The 11,833-nt window shown below is 32.1% G+C and overlaps 1 protein-coding gene across 1 annotated transcript; it reads right to left on the reverse strand.

Annotated features, from left to right (window-relative positions):
• Window positions 1–21: 21 nt before the first annotated feature.
• On the reverse strand, window positions 22–6,171 carry LOC145305459 (uncharacterized). The gene is made up of 8 exons (XM_080147076.1): window positions 5,796–6,171; window positions 5,340–5,405; window positions 4,946–4,969; window positions 2,599–2,653; window positions 1,883–2,043; window positions 1,272–1,380; window positions 804–891; window positions 22–141 (listed from the first exon to the last, which is right to left on the reverse strand). Exons 1-8 carry the CDS (start codon window positions 6,169–6,171, stop codon window positions 22–24), a joined length of 999 nt encoding a protein of 332 aa, XP_080003202.1.
• Between the last annotated feature and the right edge of the window lie 5,662 nt (window positions 6,172–11,833).

The raw sequence follows: 11,833 nt of genomic DNA on the forward strand, positions 1-11,833 counted from the left end.
TTATTAGATTTTAGGTTTAAATTATTTATTTTCAATTTGCCTGAGTTGAATTTTCAAGAAGTTCATAAGCTTAGTTGCTGTAACAGGGGTACTTGATCCATTGTCATTAGCGCCATTGGCTGACTTAGAGCCAAAATAATCCTGAATTCAAAATTTTTAAATATATACATAACTAGCCCCTAGCCTCTAGGGGATTTGCTCCAAGAGGTAAATTAAAAAAATATTAAGTACTTCTGGTGCTACGACCATTGATTTTGTATTAATCTTAAATGAATTGTCTAGAAAAAAATAGTGGGGTATTTTTTTTGTTTTTGGGGGGGTTGTGGGTGTCCCATCCACCAAGAAAATAGCCTAAAACCAGTAAAGCACCAGTAGGTACATTCCTTGAAGAGTAAAATCTAACTGGTTCAGTGGTTACCGAGATCTTAAGGGACGGACAGACAGACGGACGGACGGTTCAGTGGTTACCAAGATCTTAAGCTTCAGACAGACGGACAGACAGACAGACACCAAGCTACTTTGTATACAAAATAGCAATCTTCCTTAAACAAAAGTAACAGGGTGTTTAGGCATTAGGTTTATTTTTTTCCCGCAGCTATACCTCCCCCCCCCCCCCACACCCTGCAAATAGCCATAATCTACCCTGAAAATACATAAAACTTCCCTGATAATTATTGAACGATTAGTCTAGCCGTTTCTGATGTCTTAGGTGATACGAACCAGTTTTAATCTAGCGTATATTAATCGGCAGTTTTCAAGCTATACTAGAAAAGAGGTTCCCACAATGAAATGGTTGAGCTAACCTTTATTTTCTGCAGCATAAGATCTTTGTCATGGGTATTAGAGAACTGGGCAATAAGTTTCTCCACATTTTCATCTGCTACGGGTAATCTAATGATTCAGGGTTGCCGTTTTTAAAAAGCTAAGTTAAATTGAAAAGCACGGCAGCTCTATAATCGTTACCAGTATGTCTATATGTCGATTTACATGATTTAGATGCCTCTTCAGTTTTAAAAAGCAAAGTAAAAAAGATTTTGCTGTTTTGATTTTTTTAAGGAGTGATTTCTCTTTGAAGGGTTGGGGTACCCTCACCCAAAATAGTTATAAATCTTCTCTGGATATATGAGAAGCTACATACCTAAGAGAGCCATATCGGTTCAGCGGTTATCGAGAACTTTTAGAACAAACGATAGACATCCTGCTACTTATTTCAGGATTGATTCGACTCAAAATCAACTGCTACTAGTAAATCTCTAAAATGGCAACCGTGCCTATCATGATCTGGTACGGGAACTTGATCTGTTGTTAAAAGCGCGGGAAATCTTTCATGGAGGGTGGGAGGTCGCATGTAATGCTGTTGGGAGTCCTGCTCTAAACCTCCTGGATCAAGGATTAATTATTTTTTATTGGAGATTTGATACTCTAAAAAGTCGATCAGACATATTAATCCTTCCAATCTATATCATAAGAAGTTCTACTTTTTATAGATACCATATTAAATGGTTAAAAATCGCATTGTTATACATTTTCCATTTTCCTATCCGAGTATTATTATAAGAAAAAGAGATTTATTACAGAGAGGGAGGGGACAATGGGCTGATTATTAAACTAGTCCCCAAAGTTTATAATAATGTTTTCTAATTTCTTGGATTATCAAATTTGGAACCTTCAGTAAATTTAGATTGGTCGATTTATTAAGTTGAGTTGTCAGTCGTTTCAACCAGTAATAGAAATCTACAGAAGGGATAACTTTTTGTATCATCATTGGGGATGTACATCAATTTATCGGCCATTGCCCTATCCCTTTATATTTATTGGTAGAACATTGTCTTTTATCTTTCAAAAACTTTTAGGGGTTACAAATTATTTAACTAATCCTTGCCTAAACTCGCCATAAATGAATTAGGCTCGGGAATAGAATTATAGTTTCTGCTACTATGTATGTTGGTGTAGGGGCTGCTATGGTGGTAGGGTAGGTCCCCGGCAGCGGGACTCCGATGACTAGGAACACCCACCATGGAACTGCTAAACCTTTTTCCAATTCTATAAATAAATAAAGTTTACTTTAAAATACAGTATGAGGTAATTTCACTTAAAGTTAAAATAAAATCAAAAAATGAGAGAGAAAAAATAATATTTTTTGATAATTAATTTAGGTTAGGGTTGGTTTAAGTAAAGGCTAGACGAGCCCCGCAGAGTTAGAGCCTTCATAAGCCATAAATCATAGTTTCTCTTCAAAAGAGAGGTGGGGGGGGGGGGAGTTAAATGAAGGCACCATTTTAGATTTATCAATGTATAAATTTACAGACGAACAGATATATAAAAAGCTAAAGAGTAGCTGCGCTACTACTATAACTCACAAGGTCATTTGAATTTTAATTGCCGATTGTGTACACAGTTTCCTCGGTGTTTCCTCATCCTATCTCAATATTTACTACTAGCTAAAAAAACTTCAAACTTTTTTAAAAATCAAAATTTTAAAGTTTGGAAGTTTAAAGCTTTTTTAGAGCTAGTAGTAAATATTGTGATAGGATGAGGAATCACCGAGGAAACTGTGTACATAATCGGCAATTAAAATTCAAATGACCATTTACAAACCTGGGATACATGATCAAGTCTGAAGCACGACCAATTCGAGGATAGATTTTTTCACCTATAAATAAAATAATATTAAATTTTGTTTTTTAAATTAAAAACCGTTTTCTTTACAAATAGGCCGTTAAGAACGACCAAACAAATAATTTCAAACTAAATATAAATAAAAAACTTCTATTATAAAAATTTAAAACAAAACCGTCTAGATATGCAAAAAAATACATTAGATAAACAAACGGTGTCTTTTTATTCCACCATTCAAGAGTACATACGGTCGTGAAAATATGGGAAACAAAGAGATAGAGTTTTAATAATTGTATTACAGGGATATAAGGTAGAACATATAAAAAAGTAATTACATTTTCCAATAGAGAATGGATATTGTACCTTAACAAATATTTGACACCATCTTTTCCGCCAATTAAAGATTAATTTATAGAGAAAAACATTGTAGTTAGTTAATAAGAAGATTTTTTCCTCCCCCCAAAAAAATGTTTAAAATGTCTCAGCCTAACATTTAGTAAATATCAATTCTAAATGTTGCTTACATATGAAGTGGCCTTTTAAATCAATAGATTGTTAAAAGTCTGTAATCCGAATTTAGCTACTTTATTGACAAAGTATGTCCGTATAAATAAATAAAAGTTCCTTAAATGTTTTTTTCTTCACATTACTTTAATATTTTACTATCGGCTGTGCTTCTAGAGGCAAAATATAGTATAGAGAAGGATGGGGGGGGGGGGAAATATATTAAACCCCACACCTTTTTGGGGAAAAGGGTTTTTATTTTTTTTCTTCTAAGTTTAGTATACCTCCACAAATGAAATGAAAATCTATGAGAATCTTTACTATGAAGGAGAGCCATATCGGTATAACTGTTTGGGATATCTCAATTTCCATAACCATATAAGACTGTAAAAAACACAAATAAACACTCTGTCTTTCTTACATAAGAATAATATTTATTAGTGTCATGTTTTTGCTGGGCTACTTGTGTACCTTATTGTTCTGTTTTGATACAAATAGGAAAATATTAAAAGGTTGGGTTTGATGGAAACGACATTTAATTTTACATCTTTATCTTCCTAATATAATGATATTTGAAAAGGCTAGATTAAATATCAATAAAATGTTTCTAAATGGCATCTCAAAGGTCTTGAAAAACAATGAGTAGCGGTTTGGCTGTAGTTTTGTATCATAGAAAATAGCGCGGTTCAGATGCGGCTTAACATTATCCTTTCCTATATTCTATCCTAAAATGACAAGCTTTCTGTAAGTTTCATCCTATTTTTTAAAATTTATGCTATGAGTTGGCTTTATGCCATTTTTATGCCTCATCTCTCCCCTACAGAACCCCTAGATGCTGGGGGCCCAACCGATAGATGAAAAATATAAAGGTTTATTTTTAACTTGCTTGCGACGATTTGACTGACGGCTCCTTTTTTTAAAAAAACTAAGACTGCGGCTGCCGCGAAGCCCTGGGTTTCTACTTCGTGGAAAAATTATCAAGAAAAAAGATAAATGTTAGGTTTGGTTTAAATATCAAAAAGTACTTTTTGTGTATAAACCATTAGAGTAAAACAATAGAGGGGAAATAACTGTATGTTCTCTTCTCGACGACCCTGTGCCGACTTCAATTGGGTCCTTCAAAACAAACTAATATCGTCGGGAATGTTAACTCAGCCAAGTCGCTACAAAAGAGCAGAAATCAATATTCTAGCAGACAAAAAAATCCCCAACAGGTAGTTGTCTTTGATTTAAACTTTTTGAGACAGATGAAAGAAATAGAAAATATCTTGAAATTCGTTTTTGGAATTAGCCAGGTGCAACAATAAACTATTAAGAAAGAATTTGGCATCTGAAAAATTTCTTATTTGCTTTAGATTTTGCAAGCACTATTAATAACAATTTTCATCTTATTCATTATTGTTAAAGGATTGGGGGGGGGGGGGGTGTTGATATTTTTCAGGTTCCAACAAGGGTTAACAAAAACATTTATGAAAGATTATTATCATAAAAAGTGCAGCAATTTTGTAAACTATACACACAGTAATCGTCATAAACTAAGAAAATCTGTAGTCTTGATGCAATGTTTAAATCAAAATTATTTAAGAAATATCAATAGTGAAAGATTTTGGACTGTTTAACCGCAATAAGAAGGACAGGAAAAAAGATTGGGGTAATGACTTTGGTTATGGGGGTAACTAAGGAGAGGAGAGAGTTGAATAGAGAGGTGAAAGGAAAAAAAGTGAGTTTTTTACCTACATATTGACAGACGTCTTTAAATACTATTGTTATAGAGTAGCTGCACAACAGAAAAAAAGGGTAAAAACAAAACTCCTAGACTTACCTAAAAATCGTCTATGAAAAGTTACTAAAAAAGACAATTAAATTGTTAGTTAGATCAAAATATATGTTTTTATTTTAGACCACTGAAACATAAATTTTTAGAAAAAATGTTAGTTAAATTAATTTTCCTGAAAGCAGAGGGCCTTTTTCACAAAATATGTGTGTATAACTATACATAGAGTGTGACAAACAGTCACAAGTTTGTTAAGTTTTAACCTTTTTTTAAATAATAAAACACTATTTTATAAAGAAAGGGTTTTTTGTTACTTCAATATCTGCCAAGATATCCGGTAATCTGCCGGATATCAGTTAATCTGGAATTTATCCAGTATTAAAAATGAGACGGATATCCAGAATCAGGTCAAATATGTATGGGACCCAACCCTGCTGCTTACCTGCATGTTCTATTTCATGTTCTGCTATTGAAGACTGGATGGAGACCTGATGCTTACCTGCATGTTCTATTTAATGTTCTGCTATTTAAGACTGGATGGAGACCTGCTGCTTACCTGCATGTTCTATTTCCTGCTCTGCTATTAAAGACTGGATGGAGACCTGTTGCTTACCTGCATGTTCTATTTCATGCTCTGCTATTGAAGACTGGATGGAGACCTGCTGCTTACCTGCATGTTCTATTTCATATTCTGCTATTGAAGACTGGATGGAGACCTGCTGCTTACCTGCATGTTCTATTTAATGTTCTGCTATTAAAGACTGGATGGAGGTCTGCTGCTTACCTGCATGTTCTATTTCATTTTCTGCTATTGAAGACTAGATGGAGACCTGCTGCTTACCTCCATGTTTTATTTCATGTTCTGCTTTTAAAGACTGGATGGAGACATGCTGCTTACCTGCATGTTCTATTTCATGTTCTGCTATTGAAGACTGGATGGAGACCTTCTGCTTACCTGCATGTTCTATTTCATATTCTGCTATTGAAGACTGGATGGAGACCTGCTGCTTACCTGCATGTTCTATTTCATGTTCTGCTATTGAAGACTGGATGGAGACCTTCTGCTTACCTGCATGTTCTATTTCATATTCTGCTATTGAAGACTGGATGGTGACCTGCTGCTTACCTGCATGTTCTATTTCATGTTCTGCTATTGAAGACTGGATGGAGACCTTCTGCTTACCTGCATGTTCTATTTCATGTTCTGCTACTGAAGACTGGATGGAGAGAAGTGTGAATAAGCTTATTAGGCCAACATTTAAATATCTTTTCATCTGAAATAATCCTTATAATTAATTTTAAAAAATGGAGTAGGGGGATAAAGGGTCTCAAAAATTAGCCATGTGACGTCATAAAAATGAAGAATCCATCTCTGTTTTAGGGGTTTTCTTTCCCAATTATCTGATTTGTAAAGCTGTTTTTACGTGTCATCATACTTTAAATGACAATTTTAGGTAATATCCTCTTAGAAATATTTTTTTCAATTTTGAAAATTTGTATAACCCCCGACAGAACTATGAACTCTGGCCGCGGCGCACGGCACCCTTGCCTGCCTAGCCGCAGCGCACGGCCCCCTTGCCTGCTTAACCTAAAATAGTTGAGGAAGGGGGGGGGGGTGTATACAAATTTTCAAAAATTGAAAAAATATTGAGGAGAAATTGAGGAGAACGCCCAATTTTAATATATTTTTTAGGTTATTCTCGGAATTTTATTGAATTAATGTTACTTTGATATTAACAAAGCGTTTGATGGTAAACTTTAGCAATTTAATTGTTCATTACATTAGTCCCCAAAGTTTTGTAATAACGTTTCTTATTCGTAAACTTAACAACTTTGGAGACTTTTAATGATCTCTGACTTACATATCTTTAGAGAAAGAAGGTTTTGGAGCGTTTGGGTTCGACTTTACAGAAAAGATTCATTTAGATCCTTGGGTTGTAGCCCCTAGAGGCAAGGGGCAAAGCTACTAATTTCTTCAATAATGGAAAATATTGAAAAATATTAATATAGTAAGAATGACATATTTGTATGAATCTTTTATGTAATATCGTAATGTAACGTTATAATACTAGTACAAGATAAAATACTTAAGAATTCTTAAGCTACTCTGTAATTCCTAATGTATTCTATGGCTTCTAATCAAGATAGACGACCTAAAAGAATTAACTTACAAACAAGCATATACTACATATTTTAAGGTGTTCGTCTGCCGAATTTAAAGGGTTTCACATTTTAAAGCTACGCTTTTTTTGGATTTTGTTATTCTTTATTTCAGGTTCCTAAAAAGGTAAAACGTTATTAGATTAGTCTTAACATCATATGAATGGATTGAAAACAAGGATGATAACATCCATAAAAGTGAAGCTCTGAAACGGTAGGACAAACGAACATTAACACTTGTAGAGTGTCAGAACTGAGAAAAACAAAATTGTAAGTAAATTTGTTGAAGAACTGCTTAAATACAGGATACTGTTCAAGGACATACTTACATTTTTTAGGACGTCTTTATAGAGATGCTTTGCTTACTATACTTTGTTGTAATAGGAATCAGTATTCCAAAAATCAAATCAATCGAATAATTTTATCACATAAAAATTCTGCATTCTGGTAATGATTATAGAATTGCTACGCTTTCAAAGTCGTACCTAACTACTACAGAAATCACCATGCAAAGTTGGAAATCGTTAGGACAATTATAACCTGTTTAATTAACGAAGAGAGCTAACCGTTATAGAAAATTCCAGAAAAGCATCACTTTTAAAAATAACGTCTATAAATAACTTATAGGTACTAACCAATAGTTCTTTTAAACTTGAACTGTACGATGAATGCTTCAAATTTTTACTTTAATTTTTAATCAACATATGTTTTTATTTTCAAATATCTATAAAAATATCTATAGGTACTTATTTAAAAATAAGCAAAGCTTTTCAATATTTAGGGTTGGTCCGTCCGTCCGGAACGGATAACATTTTTCATTAATTTATACATGTTAGAATTGTCCTATATATTTCAAACTTCGCATGGTAATTTTTGTAGTAGTTAGGTACGATTTAGAAAGAGTATCAACTCTGTAATCGTTTCCCGAATTTCCGTACGTCCAGGACAACAAAGTACAATGTTTGAGCGAAGTATCTCTATAATCAAGTCTCAAAAATGTAAGTACGTCCTGTATTTAAGAAGTTTTTCAACAAAATTTATTCAACTTTTTATACAATTATAATCTGTTTATTCAGTTTAACACTCTACAAGTGTTAACGTTCGTTTGTCCTCCCGTTTCAGAGCTTCGCTTTTATGAATGTTGTCATCCTTGTTCAATTACATGATAGTACAATCAATAAAACTATTTTGAAGCATAATACATCAAAACTTTGCAAAGAAAAACTAATTGGTTCGTCTAGTTTAATCTTTTTTTTTGTAGAAAAAGCAACTCAAACCATTAGAATATAAAAATCATTTTAGTGGGCCTAAAGTTATTTTGTCCCCAAAAACTTAAAAAATATACTTTTTACATAATTTTATATTTTTCGGATGGAATACAAAAATATACTAAATTAGTCAAATTATGGATATATTCATTTTTTGCCTTAATTTTATTAAGGTAGAATAATTATTATTATTTTTTTCTAGTCTATGAGAACACATAAACAAGAGCTGGATTCTTTTAAAAATTTAGGGCCGATGGCTCACCAAAATTGTTTTTTGTGAAAAATCCTCCAAAATAACAAAAGAAAATTTACAAAAATTGAATAAAATCTTATGTAAATAACCCTTCTATTATTAATTTTTGTTGATTTTTATGTTATTTTGGAGGATTTTTCACAAAAATAATTTTGTTGAGGCAGTTATAGAGAGAAAGAATAAAATGCAAAAAGAAAGATTTTAAAAAGTAATTTACTATCAGCTACGCCCCAGCATCTATGGTATCTATATCCGAAGAAGTATAAATACTGTAATACAACCTAAAACCCCATCTAGACTTAAACAAACAATCATATAAACCATCCGGGGACCTATGTGAAGCTTTCCTCAAGGGAAGAAATCAATTGGTTCTGTGGTTATTTAAAATGAGTTATTTAAGCAAACAAAATTTAGCATAAATGGATATTTAAATCCCAAGGTATTAAATGATCGAGCGTTAGCTCATCATTTAATACCGAGGGATTTGAATATCCATTTATGCTAAATTTTGTTTGCTTAAATAACATTCTATTGCAACAAAAAGGTGATGTTAGCAAATAATTTCTTGAATAAAATCATAAAACGTTTTTTCATTTAATTTTAATTTTTTTCACTGTTGTTTTTTTATTTGACATTAAAAATAAAAATCATAAAAAATCTTCCAAATCAAAGAGTAAAAATCTTTGAATTATTGGTCAATTTAAGTTCAAAGATTTTTTTATTGTAAAAAGTTAATTTTTTTAAAATATTTTAGAAAAAAAATCTTCTAACAAAAAAAAAACTATCATAATCCAAGATGGCGTCAATGCATGTAAAATAATATTTTCAAAACAAAAAATTAAAACTTGAATATCTTTTTTCACAAATTGAATTTCAAAAATCGGTCTGACAGTTTTTCCAAAGTCAGTATGATCTATCGAATGAAAAAGGTTTGAAACTGATAGAACATTTCTTTATACTAAAACATATTTTTTCTCCCGTTTTTTCCCACACTTTCAAAAAATGAAATTCAATGAAAATTAAATGGTTCTCACATTAAAAAAATTTTCTCACGGGTCCAAAAAATGAAATTAAATGAAAAACATATGTACCATTTGAATGAAAATTAAATGGTTCCCACATTCTAAAAATTTTCCCACGCTTGACATTCTTGAAAAAACCTAATTAATTGAATATTTAAACAAACTGAATATCGCGTTTTTTGCAATGGAATGAAATTTTAAGTTCAAACAAAAATCCAAAATTCTTATTACTTTAAATTTAAAGGATTCAAATGCAAAGATGTATATTTTTAGTAGCGAAGCTACTCTATAATTCACTTTGTCCGTCCGTCAGCCAGTCCGTAACGCTATGGGGGAAATGGGATTTACTCATCTCCTATAAAAGATAGAATGCTTAATTTTTTTGACAACATTCCCATCAATAAGGAGCACAATTAAGTAAAAAACATCTATAGCAGTAGGACCTCTTTTTAGCAGGCTTTAGGCTATTTTTGTATTTTTTACATTTTTCTCAATATCTTCTGTGTTTATGTTTTCAGTTATAGATATCTGAATTAAATTTTCAGTACTTTAAAGAAATTAACTATGGCTGTCAGACTGCCTTTAAGCAGGTTTTAGGCTATTTTTGTATTTTTCACATTTTCTCCATATCTTTGGTGTTTATGGTCCGATATCCAAAATTTTTTTAGTTATAGATACCAAAATTAAATTTCCTGTCCTTTTAAAAAAACGACTATGACGGTCAGACTATCTTTCAGCAGGTTTTAAGCTATTTTTTTTAATTTTTCAAATTTTTCTCCATATATATTTGGTGTTTATGGTAAGATTTCAAAAAAAATTTCAGTTATACATATCAAAATTTAATTTCCTGTTGTTTAAAGAAAACAACCATGACGGTCAGGTTTCCTTTTTGCAGGTTTTTGGCTATTTTTAAATTTTTCCATATCTTTGATGTATACAGTCCAATTTTTCAAATTTTTTTAAGTTAAGAATTTAAAAATTAAATTTCCTGTCGTTTTAAGAAAACAAGCATGGCGGTCAGACTGCTTTTTAGCAGGTTTTTGTTATTTTTATATGTTTTACATATTTCCTCATATCTTTGGTGTTTTTGGTCCAATTTTAAAACATTTTTTGGGATATCAGTATCAAAATAATTTTTCCCATTGTTATGAGCATCTTTTATGTTATTTTCTTTGATTGTCATCATTATACAAAATAAAACAGGGTTTCGTGTTTATTTTCTCCAATAAATCAATTAATAAATACACTTTAAATCTACTTGTACGTATTACCATCTATGATTTTATTTTTTGTGCTTCGCTACTTATGGATGTTGTCATCCTTGTTTAATTATTGTTTTGTACATCTTACTTGGAACTGATGATCTATTTAGTAGCGAAACAATTGTATTCCACATATAAAATAAGAAAAATAATTTATGATTATATATATAAATACTTCATATAAAAGGATAAATATAGAATATGAGTAAATTAATGTTTAACACAGAGAGGAAACTAATAAGAACCTCTCATTTAACACTTTTAAAACAAGCTAAAGGCTACTAAGGCTGTCCAGTGTGTGTGTGTGTGTAAGAAGCCATAGTTTCTTAGTGTTTGGACCCAAGTAGTCATGGAGTAGGACGAGACACTTTTGTATGCTAGCACCAGGGCCAGCTCAAGGTCCACGCTCAAGTACAAGTACTTGACCCGCTGTCTCATGGGACCTTATCTTTATTACCTTACCCTCGCCGAGTATGGCAGGTGTCCCAAATTAAGTCACAGTAATGAATGACGCTCTCCTTAGAGGAGCTTGGGTAAGGGTTGCACTGATATTATGTACTTGACTATTGAGTATCCAAACTACCCAATTTTCTATCACCCTTTTTACACAACCAAGGGGAAGTTGCGTGAATAAATTGAGACTGAGAAATTCGAGTTTCCACATGGGGACTTGAACTCGAACTCTCACCACCGTAACTCAGTGCTACGACGCCCCTTAAGGCTGTCCAGTAACATATTTCCCTCACCTGTATTTGGCTTGTCATATCCCGTTTAACACACATTCACTGGGCATGCATGTGCTTAGAACGGCAATGTATCCAAATGAATTTCATCCTATTTTTTTCAATATTTATACTAAGATATATAAGTTGGAAAGAATTTTAATGTTAGAGGGAGATTTGAAATCTGCATCAAATTTTAAGGATTTTTTTTAAAATTCGTTTTTGTATAATTCTTTATCTAAAAGCAGA

The sequence above is a fragment of the Acartia tonsa genome, chromosome 14 (genome assembly GCF_053477335.1).
Source record: "Acartia tonsa isolate MP-2025a chromosome 14, ASM5347733v1, whole genome shotgun sequence".
Taxonomy (NCBI): Eukaryota; Metazoa; Arthropoda; class Copepoda; order Calanoida; family Acartiidae; genus Acartia; species Acartia tonsa.

What these genes read in the sequence shown, in the direction of transcription:
- LOC145305459 (XM_080147076.1), bottom strand. Translation starts at nt 6,171, where the DNA reads ATGAAAAGATATTTAAATGTTGGCCTAATAAGCTTATTCACACTTCTC. An exon ending in ACATGAAATAGAACATGCAG is followed by an intron (nt 4,970 to 5,339) that starts GTAAGCAGCAGG and finishes TGTCTTTTTTAG; the next exon opens with TAACTTTTCATAGACGATTT. An exon ending in TTCATTTATGGCGAGTTTAG is followed by an intron (nt 1,381 to 1,882) that starts GCAAGGATTAGT and finishes TCCTTGATCCAG; the next exon opens with GAGGTTTAGAGCAGGACTCC.